Below are 19,899 nucleotides of genomic sequence, written 5' to 3' on the forward strand. Positions count from 1 at the left end.
GTGATCTCGCTGTGTGTGACACTGAGCAGCGATCTGGCCCCTGCTGTGAAATCTCTGCTCGTTACACACTGCTCTGGTTCATTTTTTGGACGTTGCTCTCCCGCTGTAAAGCACACATCGCTGTGTTTGACAGCGAGAGAGCAACGATCTGAACGTGCAGGGAGCAGGGAGCAGGGAGCCGGCTTCTGGCAGCCTACGATAAGCTGTAACCAAGGTAAATATCGGGTAACCAAGCGAAGCCCTTTGCTTGGTTACCCAATATTTACCTTGGTTACTAGCATCCACCGCTCTCAGGCTGCCAGTGGCGGCTCCCTGCACACGTAGCCAGAGTACACATGGGTAAATAAGCAAAGCGTTTTGCTTATTAACCCGATGTGTACTCTGGCTAGGAGTGCAGGGAGCCAGCGCTATGTGGTGTGCGCTGGTAACCAAGGTAAATATCGGGTAACAAAGCGAAGTGCTTTGCTTGGTTACCCGATATTTACCTTAGTTACCAAGCGTAGCATCACTTCCACGCATCGCTGGGGGCTGGTCACTGGTCGCTGGTCAGATCTGCCTGATTGACAGCTCACCAGCAACCATGTAGCGACGCACCAGCGATCCTGACCGGGTCAGATCGCTGGTGGGATCGCTGGAGCGTCGCTAAAGTGCGACGGTACCCTAACAAACTGGGAAGGAAGTGGATTTCTCTGATAAAGACTGTTAAGATACATTACAAAGTTTCCTATGATCACCTCAAGTAGTGATTTATGCCAATTTGTTAAAAGCACAGTTCTGTTTTGAGCCGATGACAAATATGACCTTAGGACTGTACAATGAAGACATATGGGGGATTTCTAGTGGAATTTGCAATTTTTTTTAAACTTGCTAATCTTAGATGGAGCAGACACATCACTGTGACCACCAGCATAATAACTGAAGACTGTAGAGGTTCACATATGTTTTTAGAGGGGTGGAGAAGTTATAGTCCATCAGGCTGCTACAACATGGGGACCATCCTGTAACAAGTGACTGTTACAAGTAACAGAAGTACACGGCTTACGTAGCTAATATGAGGTCTATTTTGCAGCGCCTAGAATCATTGCATGGTATTATTCAGGTAGAATAGGAGACCTGATTACAAAGACATTTTATTAAAACCGTTCACAGATGGCTCTCATAACAGAGACATCTTCGTTTCCCAATGAAATGTTTTTCTCTTTATGAAGCACACACTGTCTTTCCTGCAGAGAGAATTGGCTTGATTACAGTTCTCACACAATGTGCAATGTTTCGACAGCTCCCTTAGTTCTTAAAATATTGATTTAAACAGCCGACCAAGCGGGAGCGAGCAGATGAGTTGTGGCCAGCCCCTACCGCACATGTCGTGTTGCCAGGAAACACTTTATGTGAAGGAAATATTTGCAAACACGAAACTGGTCCTCTAAAATTTAAAGGCCTAATAAAATGTAATATGAGCTCTGCCATCTCGCTTGTCAGGACTGGTGCTGTGCCATTAATTATGTCAGGTTACGTCTTTATGGGTAGACTAGCTGGGTACCTGGAATACTGAGCATGCCAGGGAGCAGATATCGACCGCAAGCTAAAATCTTCTTTTACTGCATATACTATGATTGTATGATATATGGTAGATATGGGTGAGAAGGTCATACTGGTCAGACCATCGTAGATTACCATAACAAATAAGTTCTCTAGAACAATTAAGTCTCTGTGATGCACAAATTGATCTGAAACTCTTATTCTGGAAATATTTTGGCTCTAATACATACAGCTGTAAGACAGATGCAGCAGATGTATCAGGAAGAAGGGGCGGCCAGCGCCAAAGGCTGACACTGCTCTGAGAAAGCTCAGATACAGGGTATGGAGAAGATCATGGAGGGGCGCTGCCCTGGTGACATCATCGCTGATGTGAGAAAGGCCCTTCTGTAGAGAACAACTACATATGATGGCATACCAGGGGTGATGGCATACCAGGGGTGATTGGCATACCAGGGGTGACTGGCGCACCAGGGGTGACTGGCGCACCAGGGGTGACTGGCGCACCAGGGGTGACTGGCGCACCAGGGGTGACTGGGCGCACCAGGGGTGATTGGCGCACCAGGGTACAAATGTGACTTCTACTTCTGTGTTATAAAACTAGTTTTCTATTTCATGAGTGTTCTAATCAATTCAGAGGAGTGAAAAACATAGTAACTCATCAGGCCAGCATGTTGGAAACCTGTCCATTCGGAGGAGCCAAAAAGAACTGCTCAATACTGGTGTTTGGGAGTGCGGATTGATATACAGTTTTACGTGATGGTGGCACTTGAAGAGGACCCCCGCAGGCTCGAGCACACGTCCATATCTTCAGTCCAAGTGCTATCCGATAAAAAATGGGCCAGTGTTATTCAATGAAGCGATGCAGATGACTGAATTTTTTCCACTGACTGATTTGGCATGTGAAAAATAATTGCAGCTTGCTTGATTTTCCTCGGATGGCACTTGCTCATTAAACTCCATTGGCCCGTGGAGAAAAAAACAATTTGGACCGCACTGTGATAACATCAGAGTATAGTCTGATTTTCATGGACTAACATAATGGAGAAGGTGGAGAAACTTATTGTTTTTACTCCACCTTGAAGAAATCTGATGCCACAGAGAGAAAACGGTCGGGGGCCCAATCCAGTCAATGGTTCCAAAGGGAACACAGAGGAGGATGGTTTCTACTTATTTACTGATAACTACCTTCCTGAAGGTAATGATACTGTTGCTGTTCTACATACGTGATGTGACCAGGGGAAAAAAAAGCGCAAATAGGGTCTTACCCGGTATGGGTATTAGGTCTAGTGCTAAAAACGCACTCACCTGATAGGGTTGTGCCAGTCACAACTCCTTTCTGCACAAGTAACGGTGGTGGTCAGCAGCGGCACCGAAGGTTAATAGTATCATAAGCGAGGAGAGGAATGCGGGTGTAAGCCGCGCTAAAACCACAGAGTCCAGAAGAGTTAAATAAATCCCATTATTTTCAAAAGTTTACGCGTTACAGAGATATATCCATCTCCTTCTTCAGGACAAAAGGAATCTTATGATTCCTTTTGTCCTGAAGAAGGAAATGAATATATCTCTGAACTCTTCTGGACTCACCCTATCAGGTGAGTGCGTTTTTAGCACTAGACCTAATAATGACGTTCTATTTGACAGAATTTGATTTTCCCAGTTATTTAACTCTTCTGGACTCTGTGGTTTTAGCGCGGCTTACACCCGTATTTCTCTCCTCGCTTATGATGCTGTCCTACATAGGAATACCTACAATCACAGGATTATTGTCCAATAGCACCACATGGACAAAAATAATTTAACAAAAATTCTATCCAAGGTGAAGTAAAAGCATATGTCCGGTATTTACAGGTCATTTCTAGATTTCTACCTTGTAGAAGTTTTTAATCATTAGAATTACCTTTCGTAACGGCTTCTTTAAACTTTTCTTTTGCAGAATTTACTTCTTTCGTTAGTTGTCTATAGCTCAATTTTAGTTTTTCTAATTCTGTTTTTGTTACCTAATTGTGAATAAAATAAAGGCACATTAGTTTTCATTCCTTAGGCTTCACAACATGCTTTTGCTTGTTAAAAAATGCCATTAATCTCATGTATTTGTTGCTTTTTGGTTACCAATGAGCATTTTTTTATGGCTTTTTACATTTCACACTCCCCCCCCCCCCCTCCCCCGTTTTCCTATTTTATATAAAAGTTTACGCAAAAACTGAAAAAAGAAATAAAAAGAAAAAAAGCTTCAAATCATATTAAACCACAAAAAAGCAATAAGAAAAAACAAAAACAGTTATAATCTTGTAAGTGCATTTCAGATATAAAGCTGGGGTCACACTAAACGACAGCGACAACGACGTCGCTATTACGTCACCATTTTCTGTGACGTAGCAGTGACCTTGTAAGTCGCTGTTATGATCGCTGCTTAGCTGTCAAACACAGCAGCCGAAGCAGCGATCATAACGACACGCGTCGCTGTGCTGCAACATGTGCAGAGAGCAGGGAGCCACGCACACTGCTTAGCGCTGGCTCCTTGCTCTCCTAGCTACAGTACACATCGGGTTAATTACACGATGTGTACTGCAGCTACATGTGCAGAGAGCAGGAGCCGGCGCTGGCAGCGTGAGAGCTGCGGAGGCTGGTAACGAAGGTAAATATCGGGTAACCACCTTGGCTACCCGATGTTTACCTTGGTTACAGCTTACCGCAGCTGCCAGATGCCGGCTCCTGCTCCCTGCTCGCTTCATTTCGTCGCTCTCTCGCTGTCACACACAGCGATCTGTGCGTCACAGCGGGAGAGCGACGACCAAAAAATGAGCCTGGACATTCAGCAACGAGCGGCGACCTCACAGCAGGGGCCAGCTCGTTGCTGGATGTCACACACAGCGACAGCGACAGGACGTCGCTGCAACGTCACAGAAAATGGTGACGTAGCAGCGACGTCGTTGTCGTTGTGTGTGACACCACCTTAAGCCACTTTGTGGCACACTCAGACGTTGGCTCCAAAGGAAAAAAGGAAAAAAAAAAAGTAAATAAATTATTACGGTTAAAGAAACAAATTCTTAAAACTGTAGCCCCAGTTCATAGTTTATGTCCACAGTTTTAACATCATTGTATAATGACGTTTTATTTGACAGAATTGATCCCACCAAGATAAAAAAAAAAAATTCTCAGCTGACCGGAGCACCTGCATCATCTCATCAAGTAGCAGTGAATACTCGACTATCAATAATCGTCCTCTTCCTTATCCAAAGACTGATTGTATTCATTACGGTCTTATTCAAGCCTTTCAAAATAAAGCACCGCAGAATGTATGTACAATGATGGTAACAGTACAATAAACTACAAAGTGGCACTAAGTCAATAGCAACTGCAAAGTATAACTTCCAACGTGCTATACTCTTAAGGCCCCGTTACACAAAGCAACATCGCTAGCAACATCGCTGCTAACAAACAACTTTTGTGACGTAGCAGCGATGTTGCTAGTGATGTTGCTGTGTGTGACATCCAGCAACAACCTGGCCCCTGCTGTGAGGTCGTTGGTTGTTGCTGAATGTCCTGGACCATTTTTTAGTTGTTGCTGTCCCGCTGTGAAGCACAGATCGCTGTGTGTGACAGCGAGAGAGCAACAACTAAATGTGCAGGCAGCAGGAGCCGGCTTCTGCGGAGGCTGGTAACCAATGTAAACATCGGGTAACTAAGAAGCCCTGTCCTTGGTTACCCGATATTTACCTTCGTTACCAGCCTCCGCCGCTCTCACTGTCAGTGCCGGCTCCTGCTCTGTGCACATGTAGCTGCAGGACAAATCGGGTTAATTAACCCGATGTGTGCTGTAGCTAGGAGAGCAGGGAGCCAGCGCTAAACATTGTGCGCTGCTCCCTGCTCTGTGCACATGTAGCTGCAGGACACATCGGGTAATTAACCCGATGTGTGCTGTAACTAGGAGAGCAGGGAGCCAGCGCTCAGTGTGCGCTGCTCCCTGCTCTCTGCACGTGTAGCTGCGTGCGCTGGTAACCAAGATAAATATCGGGTTGGTTACCCGATATTTACCTTAGTTACCAAGCGCAGCATCTTCCACGCGGCGCTGGGGGCTGGTCACTGGTTGCTGGTGAGCTCACCAGCAACTCGTGTAGCGACGCTCCAGCGATCCCTGCCAGGTCAGGTTGCTGGTGGGATCGCTGGAGCGTCGCAGTGTGACATCTCACCAGCAACCTCCTAGCAACTTACCAGCGATCCCTATCGTTGTTGGGATCGCTGGTAAGTTGTTTAGTGTGACTGGACCTTTACAATTGAAAGGGAATCTTGTAATCAGGTTTTTGTCACCTAATCTGCAGAGATCCTGATTCCAACGATGTGTCCCTTACTGGGCTGCTTAGTGCAGTTTTGATACAATCACAAGTTAATCAGCAGTAGATTACCATTAGAGGACTACTTGTTGTGCTGGCAGATACACAATGCATGAATGTGCTGGACTAACTGCAAGATCTGCAGCAGAGAAAACATTAATTTTAACAAAATGACAGCAAACAGTTCAGTAAGTGACACATCGCTGGAATCAGGGTCTCTGTCTCTACATTATGCTGCTCTCAGATGGGGAAACAAAAACCTGCTGACAGATAAACTTTAACCCCTTCACGACCAATGACATACTATTACATAATTGGTCGTGTACCCTTGGTTACCGCGGACTCAAGTGGCGAGCCAACGGTAATCCCCGCACATTTTTGCTGGTCTGATCAGCAGACGTGCAGTTATCAGGCATGAGTGGATTGGAGATCTATCCGTGCCTGTTTTCCCCTTAAATCACGCTGTCAAAACACTGACAGCGCGATTTAAAGTGCCGTGGAGGGTGGCCCCATGACGCGATCAAGGGGCGCCAATGTGTTACCATGACAGCATGGGGGTCACATGACGACCGCTGACACGAGTCACCTCCTGCGAGAACCAGTAGAGTGCCAGCACTCATGAATCAGCATTGCTCCTGATCAGTGCAATCGGACTGTGCAGTGATAAAGTCCCCTAAGGGGCAAGTATAATAAAGAAAAAGTGTTAAAAAAAAAAATAAATAAATAGTTTTAAGAAAACATGAACTAAAAGTTTAAATGCCCCTCCCCCTTTTGCCCCACTGAAAATAAAAAAAAAAAAAAAAAATACACAACATCTGGTATCACCGTGTTTAGAAATGTCCGATCTATGAAAATATGAAATCAATAATTAATCTGATCAGGACACTGTGTGACAAGAAACAAATTCCAAGAGCCAAAATAATTTTTTTTTGGTCTCCACAACACTGCATTAAAATGCAATAACAGGCGATCAAAACATCGCATCTACGCAGGAATGGTATTATTAAAAACGTCAGCTCAAGACCCAAAAAATAAGCACTCACTGAGTCCCAGATCCTGAAAAATGAGAACACTGTGGGCCTCTGAAAATGGCAACAATGCTGTGATCACAATTGATAGCAGCATTTAAGGGGTTAAACTGCCGGGAGCGGCGTGGGCACCCCTTCTGGCAGTGAGAGCTGGGTCCCAACTGTAACATCAGCCAGAAACCCGGTGGCAATCGGAGGGGTACAAGCACAGGAACCCCCGCAATTGCCATGTAAAAATAAAAAAAAAAAAACTACCTTAAAACGCAATAAAAAAATTCTATACATTTTTTTCGGCTGTGTTTTTCCTGCCAAAACATGCAGTTTTGTGGGCACAAATCTGCTACATGTGCACATACCCTAAAACATCATAGCGTCGCTCTTTGTGAAACTACTAACAACAGCCAGACAGAAATATTCCCAAGTACAGAATAGAAGCAAATTGACGTCAAGCAGCAAAACAATGGTTAACATTAGACTTCAAGTGTAAAATAAGAATTAATGATATCTACAAAGCATTGGTCACCAAAAATAATTATTCCTTCCTAGTGCACAATGTGGTCTCAAACATTAATGAACAAACATCGAAAGTCTTTAGATTTTCCAAAGTCCAAACACAGAAGTAACAGTGAAAGAGGACTTGTGTTATGCCAGTGTCAGAAGTGTCAGGCTGTGTGCACACACGGAGTATATGGGGCAGACATTTACCGTATTTTTCGGACTATAAGACGCACCCTGGTTTTAGAGGAGGAAAATAGGAAAATAAAACTTTAAGCAAAAAAATGTGGTCATGACACACTGTTATGGTGCGAGGATCTGCTGCTGACACTGTTATGAGGGTAATGTCCCCAAATTCTCTACTAAAATAAACGTTTATACTCACCATTTCCTCACTCCCTGCAGCACCGGTCATCTTCCTCTCTGCGCCACTGACTTGTTTGTGTGTAGCCGTTCCCCTGCAGCATCGCGATGTCTTCCTGTCTGTGCCGATCAGCACCGATCAGCTGACCGGCACAGACAGGAAGACATCGTGTGCTGCAGGCGGACGGCTCCACACACGGGGACGGGTGAGTGTACTGATTCGCTGCCCCCCGCGCTGATGATGACGCGCGGGGGGCAGTGAATACAGCCGCACAGGATCACTCCAGGCTGTAATTACCAGGGGTGATCATGTGGACCGGCTCTTTACTATGCTGACGTCCCCCCTGCCCACCTGTCAGTGCCGGCTTCTGCGCTGAGAAATGGGCGGGAGGATGGGCGTGCATATGTAATAAGCGGGCCCACGTGGTCACGGCAGGCGCTGCTCCACCGCAGCACCCTCATTCCCGGCCGCAGTCCTATAGTCAGACCATAAGACGCACCCCCAACTTTCCCCCAACATTTATGGTCCGAAAAATACGGTATGCACCAAATCCGCATCTCTAGACAGGAAAAAAAAAAAAAAAACACACGTTTGACAGGTTTTCGATGCGTTTTTCTTTTTTTTATACAGCTGTTTATTTATTAAAGAACTTTTTACAAACAGAATTTACACATCAAACAACATCAATACAAATAGACTAGACATCAGGGAGGAAGAGACATAAGGAAAGACCAGATGGGGGGAAACTGCAAAGCGCCCGTACGGAGCACCAGAGCACACAGACGCTCCGTATCAGGACTCTAACAGTTATCAACATACGGGTCCCACGGTGACCATATACGCAGATATTTGTCCAGCTGCTTGTTGATGCAAGCTGCAATATATTCCATTCATCTCATTTCTCAAATCCTCAGCTCCAATTCTTGGAGAGTGGGAGGAAGAGCCTTTTTCCAGTACAAAGCTATCAGACATTTCGCCGAGGTCCATATGTGAAGGAGCAGTCTGGCTAAATCCTGTGTAATCCACGGAGGTGGAACATTAAAGAGATAATTTAACAGATCTAAAGAGACCCTATACCCCAGAACTTTATGGGTCAGAACCCTCACCTCTATCCAAAAAGGAGAAAGGGCCTCTCAATCCCAATAAATATAATGGAGGGATCATGTCTCCTTCATACATCTCCAGCACTGATCCGATGAACCAGGAGCTTTGCAATGACCTCTGGGGTATGGCACCAATGCATCAAAATTTTATACTGATTCTCTTTTTGTGTGGTGCAGAGAGAAGTCTTTGCTGCCCTTTCCCAGACAGTCTGCCATAGTGATTTCAGTATATCCCTTCCCAAATACGTCTCCCATTTTGTCACGTATGAATGTTGATCTTAACATGTGAGGCAAGTATGTCGTATATGCGTGAGATTAGTCCCTTCATCGAGGGCCTGCAGAGGCACACAAGCGGAGTAGGCTTAGGAAATGAGGTTGACTTTACCATGAGGTGGCTAGATGACTTATCTGTGCATATGTATAGAAGCAGCCGCAGGAATTTTGAACCTTTCCCGAAGTGTAGAAAAAGGTAGAATTGCATTAAAGGATCAATGATATCAACAAAACTAAAAAGATGTGTTCTGATCCATTGAGCAGTCATTTCGCTAGTGGAGCTGCCTGGCAAGGTTGGGGTGTGTAAGAACGGCGCCAGTGAAGACTTGTCTGAGGTGAGTGGGAAGATTTTTATGGACTCCATCCAAATATGCCTAGTGAATGCCATATGCCCTAAAAAGGCTGTATCTGGAGGGGTTTGCAAAAGTCGGCCATAGAAGAGCATTGGGGTGAGTAGGCACCAACCAAACCCACCCCACTTCCATCCATTTACTTTTTGCGGTTAAAACTAGTCCAGGCCAGAATGCGTCTTAAATGTGTGGCTATGTAGTATTCCCATATGTCTGGGAAAGCTATGCCGCCTAGTTTCCCAGGACTTAATAATACTGACTGAGCAATTCAATGGCGTTTATAGGCCCAAGTGAAATCATTCAGCCATCTCTGAAACTGCCAGATCAACAACCTTGGGATTGTTACAGGAAGGGTTTCCAGCAAATATACAGTAGGAACTTTGGAAGATCGTCGTCTTAATAGAGGCCATCCTTCCAAAGAACGATAGGCGTAGCTTATCCCACTTGGACAATGTCAATTTGAGCTCCTCAAAAAAAACAAAAAACGGGAAATTATGTGCATAGAGGGAGTCATATGTACGTCTTATGTATATTCCTAAATATTGTAAGCGTTCCTTTTTACAGGCATATTTAAATGTGGATTGTAATACGAAAAGGACAGATGACTTTAAATTTAGTGTTAAGACTTGTTTTTGAGGCATCAATTTTATACCCCAAAAGGTTGCCGAATTCTGTCAGAATGGAGTGGAGGTTAGGCAGAGACACCAGTGGGTTGCATATGGTTAGGAGGACATCATCCGCAAAGAGTGACAATCTGTATTCATGACCCTTGACCTGAAACCCCTGCACGTCTGGACTTACCCGAATTTGCGCTGCCAGGGGCTCTATACATATTATAAATAGCAAAGGGGAGAGGGGCACCCCTGTCTAGAACAATTATATATGGGGAGAGGAGATTATGAGGCTATGGGAAGCTTCACTATCGCCTCGGACTCCATATATTAAGTACAGACAGCCTGCAGAAAAGGCCCCTCAATACCAAATCTTTAAGGGTGGCGAATAAGGGCCAACCCAGCCTATCAAAGGCCTTTTCTGTGTCAAGGAAAAAGAGCAACCCATCCCCTTTATTTTGGGTCAAGACATCTATAAGGTTTTTTTTCGTTCCTGCTTGTCTAATAAAGGACGAACCCCACCTGGTCTCCGTATATCAATTGTGGAAGAAGCCAGGAGAGTCTGGTGGCCAGTATTCTCGTAAATATTTAGATTAAGCAGCGATATCGGGAGATAACTTGCAGAATCAGCAGGATCTTTTCCCTATTTTGGTATTACGGTAATATGTGACTGCAGCATTGAGGGGGGGATTGGCGGACCATTCAGAAATGAGTTGAAGAGAAGTAACATACGGGGCATGAGCACGTTCTGAAAAGTTTTATAGTACAGATACGTGAAGCCATCGGGGCTAGGCACCTTACCATGTGCTAGCTCTTTGATAGTCAAGGTCAGTTTTTCGGGGCACTGAGGACGTTTAAATTTTCTGCATGTAATGTTGGTAGGGAAAGACCTGCAAGGTATTCATTGAGCAAAAGGTCCCTTGGAGGAGTGGTGGGATGGGGGGGTGGGAGTCTGTGTTGTGCGATCTCTAAGCAGCGCCTTAAGAATGGAGTGAGCCTTGTTCCTCTCTCATAGTATTGTTGCCTAGTGTAGACCAGTAACTTTTCCACCTTTTTTACTGCTGGGTCTTTCCGCCTGTTCCTCACTTTGATACATTTTAGCTTGGATAGCTCTCCCAGCTTAAGCAGACGAGTAAAGATCAAGCAGGACTGGGGCATGTTCTGACCACGTGATGTGGCCTCTTTCAGATGTCTTAGCAAGGCGCAGAGCTGGAAGATTGTCAAAAAACATGTCAATGCACGTGTGTGTGTGTGTGTGTGTGTGTGTGTGTGTGTGTGCGCGTAACGTGGGTGAGAATAAAACGTATACAGTCGAGAAGTAGGATTAGTGACCGACCATAAGTCATAGAGCGCATATTTATAGATCAAGGCACGTAAAGCTTTCAATTGGCTGATCAAGTTTACCCCCGACAGTTGGTTGTTTAGAGAGCTCCTGTCTCCTATTTCCGAAAACAGCAAATTGAAGTCACCCCCTATGAACAATGTGGTGGAAAGTTCTTGCGCTACTTTAGCCAAAATCCGCTTAAAGAAGGGGATCTGTCCTGTGTTCGGCGCGAATACGTTACAGTGGAATACTGGGAGTTCCTTTTAGTAGTCCTATTAGGATAATGTATCGGCCCCCTGGGTCTGTTATGGATGATCTGTTTTAAGACACCCACTAGCTATAAGAGTAGCGACTCCTGCCCTATTCCTATCACAGGGTGCCACATATCCCATGGGGAACTTCCCTCTCGCAAATTTAAATGAGCCACTGTTATAATGATGTGTCTCCTGTATGAAAGCTATGTCCGCCTTTGAGGATTTCAGCTCCTGTAGGGCTAGCCTCCGCTTAATATTAGAGTTTAACCCCTTAACATTTATAGACACTATACACACCGTGGTTGGGGTTTAAAGTGGTCAAAGTGTATTGGTAACCAGAGACTCGGGTCTTACCCAGCTTCAACAACTGCCACACCATCGACCTCACAGGACAGTTTTCAGCCAGTCCGCTCTGTGGAATCTTGGACGAGTCAATAGGTATAGTGTCAGACAAAGGAGTATGGTTTGGGGTAGGAAGGAACAAGAAGGAAAGGGGATAAGACAAAGAACAATTACAAATAATGCAAAGTGATAAAGTGAAAACGACATCACTGAATTTTTTTCACTTAACTCAAGGAGAAAAGGAAAAAAACCTGCTTGAGTGTATTTTACACTACAAAAAGTGAAAAAACGAGAAAAAAAAAATATTCTAGCCGCTATTTCTGATTGGCACACCTCTTTGATTTCTAGCACTAGGGATTTCGAGTCCGCCTTAGTAGGGAGCTGTGCTATGCAAGATCTCCAGTCTCCCTCTGCTGCGTCTTGTGCACCATTATCTGGCAGGAGTGGAGTACCTGAGAGAGAGAAGTACCGTGTTGCTAGCTGTGCATATCTGGACATAGGGAGGGTGGCTGAGATACGGAAATCGTCTGTTAACTCCAATGCCAGTGATGGATCACCAGCTATTGCTCTTGCTGGGCCTCTCTGGTGCTTCGGGGGTTACTCTTTGAAGCTATCTGCTGAGCAGTAAAAGCAGCTTCCTGCTTCTGTGTGCTTTCAACCCTGTGCTAATATCTCCCTCCTCTCCCTCTGCGGTGGAGCCCAAGAGGGTAGTAGTACCTGCCTCTTCGTCCCCTGTCTCCTCAGCAAGCTGCTCCATGTCCTCCGGTTGCACCACAGTCTGTCTCCGGAGGCCCTTAGCTCTGCTGGTGCAGTCCGATGCCATCTCCTGCTGTTTCTAGCTGCGCTGTCATGTTGGTGGTGCAGGGCGTGGCCGCATCTGTATGCACGAAGGCATCTAGAGGTCTCGCCGTCGAGGTGAGCGGCGAGGAAGGTACCATTCTGGCTGGAGCCTTTTGCTGGGGGATTGATTGAGGCTGTTTTAACGCTGTAAACGCCGTGGCTGTGGGGAGCTCCTGAGCTGCACGTTCTACTCCAACCACATCCGGGACCACCCACCCTTCAGTGCGTTTTTCCTGCATTCTGGGGTGGAAAAACGCTAAAAGAATTGACATGTAGCAGATATATTTCTGCCCCAAATCTGCAACGGGGAAAAACAAGCAACATGTGCACAAACCTTCAGGATTCTCACTGACTTTGTTGGCATAAGGAATTGATTGCAGTTTTGCAATATAGCAACACTAAAATAACCATAAAAAAATTAGATAACAACGCACTGTGTGCACACTGCCTAAAGCCTCGTTCAGAGGTCAGTGATATTTCTTGAACATGAAAAAACGGAGCAATTTCCCTTAATGTGGCGAATCAGACTTTCAGTACTAAACAGCTGTAGCCAATCAGAGGTGACCGATTGTTACAGAACCAGTGCAGCCAATGTCATGTGTCCACCAGAAATCTCAGGGCCAACATCTCTGGGATGGCAAGGGAGTATATATTTTTCATATTACTATAGTACTTAACATCGGGTTGTCTGGTAGTGAACAACCCCTTTAACAATTACACGTTTCCCTATGATAAAATTCCTACAATATGTAACAGATGTATACAAAGCTTCCCTGCCTAGTGGTATAATACGCTGCTGAAATCTGGACCAAAAAAAAAAAATGGTTACTTCTTCCACAGGCTGCAATGTGTATCCACATAGATTAGATACAGTACCCAGCAATTCCGATCAGGTAATCCGCATATGTGCATGACGGGAATGCTAGAAGTGCTGTGGATTGTAGATTTAGTGTCATGATCATTGCTCCATCCAGGCTTTTTTCCGAAGCATGTGATTGGGGCTTAAACTAAAATTTACAGTGGGCAGAACCCGTGAGACAAAGCAGCCCAGGCCCCGGAGTATTTATGCTCATAAGTCAGAGAGAAATAGAAGGTCACCCAGTATTCAGGTTTTATAGTTCCCAGATATTCACAGGGTGTTTATATCTGCTGCTTTGGGCAGTAAATCCAACTAGTCTTTTTCTTCAGTTAACATAATTTTTTAGACTTTTGTTTTTTCATTTGAGAAAACTTTTAATTTAAAAATCCCATTAAAGGGAACCTATCCCCACATTTGTCCCTTATAACCTGTGGCCACCACCAGTGATCCCTTATATACAGCATTCTATAATGTATATAAGAGCCCAGGCCACTCTGTATAATGTAAAAAAAAAACAAACCCTTTTATTATACTCACCTGCGCCACAGTCGGGTGCAATGGGCGTCGCTGGTCTCTTCTGGCGCCTCCTTTCTTCCTTCCATCGATGTCCTCCTTCCCTGCTCCGTGTGGATGACACGTCCTACGTCATCCACACAAAGATCTTCATTGCGCTCCTGCATATGCGCCAGTCTCTCTGCCCTGCTGAGGCAGATCAGAGTATTGTAGTACGCATGCGCGGGTGGTCTTTGACCTTTTGCTAAGCCTGAGCAATACAGTGCTCTGTGTGGATGAAGTAGAATGTGCCATCCACATGGATCCACAAGGTTCTGAAAAGGAGGATGGCAGTGGAAGGAAGAGAGCAGGCGCCGGAGACCAGCAACGCTCATCAGACCAGCCCGCCCCACAGATTAGTATAATAAAATGTGTTTTTTATGTTTTACAGAGCGGGCAGGGCACTTTATATACAATATTCTAGAATATTGTATATAAAGAGCTAACTGGAGCTGGCCGCATGTTACAGGGGACAAATCTGGTGACAGGTTCACTTTAAAAAGGTAGTTACAGCTAAGAGGACCAGGATCCCAATGATGACTGGCCAAACATTGCATAGTCTGATAGCAGGCAACCTAAGAATATGGTACTACAATCTGGAGTCCACATGCCAAAGGCTTTCCATAGCACAAACTTTACACAACTGTTTTCGAAATGATAAAATCCACTGTGAAAATCCACAGCAGAATTGACATATTGTGGATTAGAGAAATCCAAGGCATTCTCTCAATTCCTAAAGGCTTTTACTATCCACTCCACATACATTGTACTTTAAAATGCTGCAGTTTCAATTTAGAGTAAAATAGAAAATCCACAGTGTCATGCCACTTTGGTGAGAATCCCATGCTCAGTACTGCCAGTGACAATAAAGAGGTTGATAGGACTGTCAGCACAGAACGACTGTTCAAACCAGGCAGAGGAGTTCCATGCAAAATGGTGGGGCCAAACATTAGAAACTTTTCACCTGCTTGTTTTCCCTCTATCTCCGCCCTTCTCTGGATTTATGATGCCAAAGCTGTCAATCAAGGAAGAAGTGGGGGGATTGAAATAGAGAAGAAACAAGTGGGAGGGAAGATGCACTTAAATGTTTGGCCCCGCAATGATGCACGAGGGTCTGAACAGTCATTCTGTGCTGACAGGCAGCCAGGCTCAGGATTCAGAGTCACACTTCCCCTATTGATCACATAAGCACAACTGCTGGACGATGCCCTCACTACTATTAGGCCGTTTTCATATCATGCATTCGTGCTGTGGTTTCTAAATGCAATTTTCCAAAAATGTGGTAATACACTGAAATTTTACTGCATTTTCAGAAAATACAACAAAAATGCATCTGGAATGCAACATGTGAACACGGCACAAAGGCACGCTGCCAAGGAGCGATCTGATGTGTATTTGCTCTAGAATCCAAGGCACGTGTCCAGGATTCTGCAGCAGATTACACACACAAACTGTTTTCATTCTGCAAGATGCCACGTCCTGAAGCAGTTTGGGAAAATGCAGAATATCTGCAGCTAAAACACTTTTATTGAAACCAATGGGACTGATGATATAACTATTTTTTACATTGATTCTGGTGTTTTTTGTGCAAAATCCATTGAGAAAATCTCTACCTGACATTTTCTACATGTAAAGCCCCATGGGGTTAGACCCTACATGCAGGAAAGTGGAGGAGATAGTGCGGGGAACCATGTGACAACCATCTGAGGAGCCGGCTCCATCAAATGCCCATGATCTTCTCCTCCAGCAGCCGGTGATGGCTCTGGTGACCCTGCTGGAGGCTACACACTGCTGTTCCCAGCAACATTAACAAATCAAGTGCTATATTTAGATTATTTTTGTTTTTATTCAGTTCCTCATTTAATAAGGAAACTTTAACATCTTTGCAGACAAAGCCAACGGGCAGAAGACGACTTTAAGGAAGGTCACTACCCTGCGAGTCACAGTGTCATGAATTTAATGAGACGTTAGACGTCCCATCTATGTGTTGTAGTCCGCTGAATACAAAACCACATTTTTCACACAACTTCAGTGAAATTTTGCACCGCGCGTCTAACACCAGACTATAAATACTGCAAATATTAACACCTGAAATCTCCCTCCTTCACAAGATTTGGCCCCTGAATGTAGGCTCTATAGAAATAAAGAAGAAAATGAGTATGTGATAAATGCAAGACCACAGTTGTTATCCTAAGGGTCTTAAAGAATGAAAGCGACGGCGCCCAAAGAGTCGCTATTAAAGGGGCAGCAACTCAACCCGATATGTGACTCTAAAGTCTGTAACTATAGCAATGGCTGTCAACAACCAGTGCACAAGTAACTGGGGTCTCAGTTAAGATAGTTTTGCTTGCTTATAGAAACTAACGTGTGGCTTTCAGCATTGAAGTTGCTGACAGTTTTTGCCTACAGGGTCTTAAATAAATAAGCCATGGCACCCAAAAAGTTGCACTTAAAGGGGCAGCATCCATATACTCACTCAGGTGGGGCAACCTGATATGACACTTTAAAGTTTCTAATTATAGCAACGGCTGCCAACAACCAGTGCATAAAGTGGGCTTTACACACTACGATACATCTAACTAGATGTCGGCGAGGTCACGTCGTAAGTGACGCACATCCGGCATCATTAGTGATATCGTAGCGTGTGACAGCTACGTGCGACGGTGAACGAGCAGAAATACTCACCTTTTCGTTCATCGTTGACACATCGCTCATTTTCAAAAAAAAAAATTCGAGCGTCCGGTTGTTCATTGTTCCCGAGGCAGCATACATCGCTCCGTGTGACACCCGGGAAACGATGAACACAGCTTACCTGCGTCCCGGCGGCAATGAGGAAAAAAGGAGGTGGGCGGGATGTTTCGTCCCGCTCATCTCCGCCCCTCCACATCTATTGGCCGGCCGCTCTGTGACGCCGAACATCCCTCCCCCTTCAGGAAGTGGATGTTCGCCGCCCACAGCGAGGTCGTTTGGAAGGTAAATACGTGTGACGGGGGTTACAGCATTGTGCGACACGGGCAACAAATTGGCCGTGCCGAACAAACGATGGGGGCGGGTTCGATCGCAAATGCGATCGCAAGACAAATTGAAGCGTCTAAAGCAGCCTTTAGTGTCTGGGGCCTCATTTATGAAATTGCCTCACAGTAAGATCGTACTGGTTGCCTATAACAAAAAGAATGCAGCTTTCAGCATTGAGGCTGCTGAGATAAAGTGAAAGCTGAGCTCTGATTGGTTGCTATGGACAACTAGCATAGTCTGACTGTGAGGCAGTTTTCATAGCTGAGATTTGAGATCTTCCAGGGCACATTGTCATGCGGTGTTCTGCTCTTAACCCACACGGTGGCTTGGCATCTTCAGACATTGCAGAGTCTAACACATCTCTTGGTTGCTCAGTCAGAGCCAGGCGTTGCCCGGTTTTGCTCTCTCTGTTGTCCGGTTTAGCAGGAGTTATTCCTGCTGGTCTGTGAATTGCTGCTGTGACCACAGCTTATGGAAGACCTATCATAGCCACTTCCACCATTTAAAAGATGGTGGAACCTTGGCTCCCATGCCAATGATAGCTCTAGCTTGCTCCAGCGACACCGTTCTTGTGCATTTGATCCAGCTTTGGTGATTGGTGGGGGTGTTAGACCAAGGCTTTTCAGGAGTTAGGGTCTAGTTGGCGGTCCAGACCTCACCACCATCAGGTATACCTCTAGAATAAGGGACAGCTTAGGGTCTCCTATGCTGAGAGCCAGTCTAGGCGGCCCTCCCCGCAGATACCATATTAGCCCCTATGACACACATTTTCTGATATAGAGAGATAGAGATAATATATATATATATATATATATATATATATATATATATTACATACATACATACACACACACACAGGTCAGAGATCTAGTAAGGGTCATAATACTGAGAACTATTTCTTTTAAAATGCTGCCCAAAAAGATGACGATCTATTAGGCAAGCTTATCCTAAAGTTAGGAAAGCAAGTCAAGTGAACAATGCGAGTCCCAGTTTGAAAGGAAAACAGGAATTTCAGTACTTACATTTTTATTAACAATGTAACATTTTCTGCAACCAAAGCTGCAGGTATTTTGCTAGTGGTTTATAAAACCTGCTAACTCACCACCATGCTTGTTCCACCTTTGTGGCCATATTTTATTTAGCTTTTAGCTAAACATCTCTTCACTTATCCCATATTATCATACGCTGTATATGAACCAGAATAAAACCTGACTAGCAATAAACAGGAAGAGAACGGTTAGTGAAGATACATAATGAGACTTGCCTTGTACAGCTCGGCCTCAATCTGCTGGTGAACGCTGTTATAACTCTTTTTCACTTGCTGCTTGTCCTTGATCATGATGTTGAGGCGGTGGAGGGGTCCCGCATTCAGGTCTTCTGCGTGACTCTTCATAATCTTACTCAGTTGCTCTGTCTGGTGAACCATGTGCAGCCATGACTACAAGTTAAGGAAACGATAATGACAGGAGGTTATTAATATTTTATAGGGCACTTCTGCGGGTTCTTAGACACATATTGATAACCCAGCCTTCACATATAGGTTGACGAAGTCCCTACAGGTCAAAAAATTGCTGTCATTTTATGTTTACGGAGGAATAAAGGTTTTTTTTCTACTTTTTTAACTCCCTCCCCAAATGGATTCCTTAACTCATAACACTTTGTTGCCTTAAGTGTGCTATAGACATTTTTGTTGCCATCTTTAATACATGTGATTAATATCAGACTGTTGGTGGTCTGACACCCAGCTCCTCCAGACAGATGAGCTAACCTCTGATCCGGCACAAGACAAATACTGAACATTGCTGCACTGCGTAGCGTTGTTGAGTGTGTAGCGGACAGTGAGTGTCCTGCAGATCAGCTCTTATTCTCATCAATAGGAGAGGATCTACAGGACACAGCAAAGGCCGCTACACACTGAACCGAGCTACAAAGCTTTAATCGATTCAATGCTTATATCCAGCAGGTACCAGAGCTAATAATAACTGATCCATGGGGGTATCTGGTATCTTCTATAACAGGACTGAAGAATACCTTTGAGGTTTTGAATCATTCATCAATACATTTTCAAGAATTTTTGCTTACTCTCGATGAATGGAAACTACAAAAGTCACATTATAACTAACACAAGCAGTACTTATTCCCTTATAAAAAGGAAGTGTCATAAAGACAACTATTGTCTAATCAGCCCATTATTGTTTAGCCAATATTTATGGAGTATGTTCTCACAATATGGTAAATTGTATTTTTCGTTGTTCCTTTGTTAAAAGAATGTAAAACAGCCCTCTCAGGAAAAGAAAATAATAAAAAATCATTATCGTGCAAATCCAACCATGGTTTGGCTAGCTGTCTATAAGCCCATGTCTGACACTTTAGGCTTGCAACATGACCAAGCTTAAAGGGGTTGTCCACTACTTTGACAATGATGGCCTACCCTTATGATAGGTCATCAATGTCTGATCGGTCGGGGTCTGACACCCAGCATCCCCGCTAATCAGCTGCATATAGTCCCGGCGACGGCTGGAAATGCTCAGCTTCAGTGATGCTCTGTTTTCCGATAGCGGCAGCAGCCAAGAACAGCACATACGTCTTCTATTGATTAGTATGGGAGGCAGATGTGCA

General features: G+C 44.7%; 1 protein-coding gene across 2 annotated transcripts in view; it reads right to left on the minus strand.

The window, feature by feature from the left end:
• The window catches only part of FER (FER tyrosine kinase), a 369,513-nt gene that overhangs the window by 297,253 nt on the left and 52,361 nt on the right, over positions 1-19,899 (minus strand). For both annotated transcript variants that reach the window (XM_075325025.1, XM_075325026.1), the window contains exons 5-6: positions 18,545-18,718; positions 3,437-3,536 (exon numbers count right to left, since the gene is read on the minus strand). In XM_075325025.1, the coding sequence (XP_075181140.1) occupies positions 3,437-3,536; positions 18,545-18,718 (274 nt within the window). The remainder of the gene's footprint in view (positions 1-3,436; positions 3,537-18,544; positions 18,719-19,899) is intronic.

This window comes from Anomaloglossus baeobatrachus, chromosome 1 (assembly GCF_048569485.1).
Source record: "Anomaloglossus baeobatrachus isolate aAnoBae1 chromosome 1, aAnoBae1.hap1, whole genome shotgun sequence".
NCBI classification, from domain to species: Eukaryota; Metazoa; Chordata; class Amphibia; order Anura; family Aromobatidae; genus Anomaloglossus; species Anomaloglossus baeobatrachus.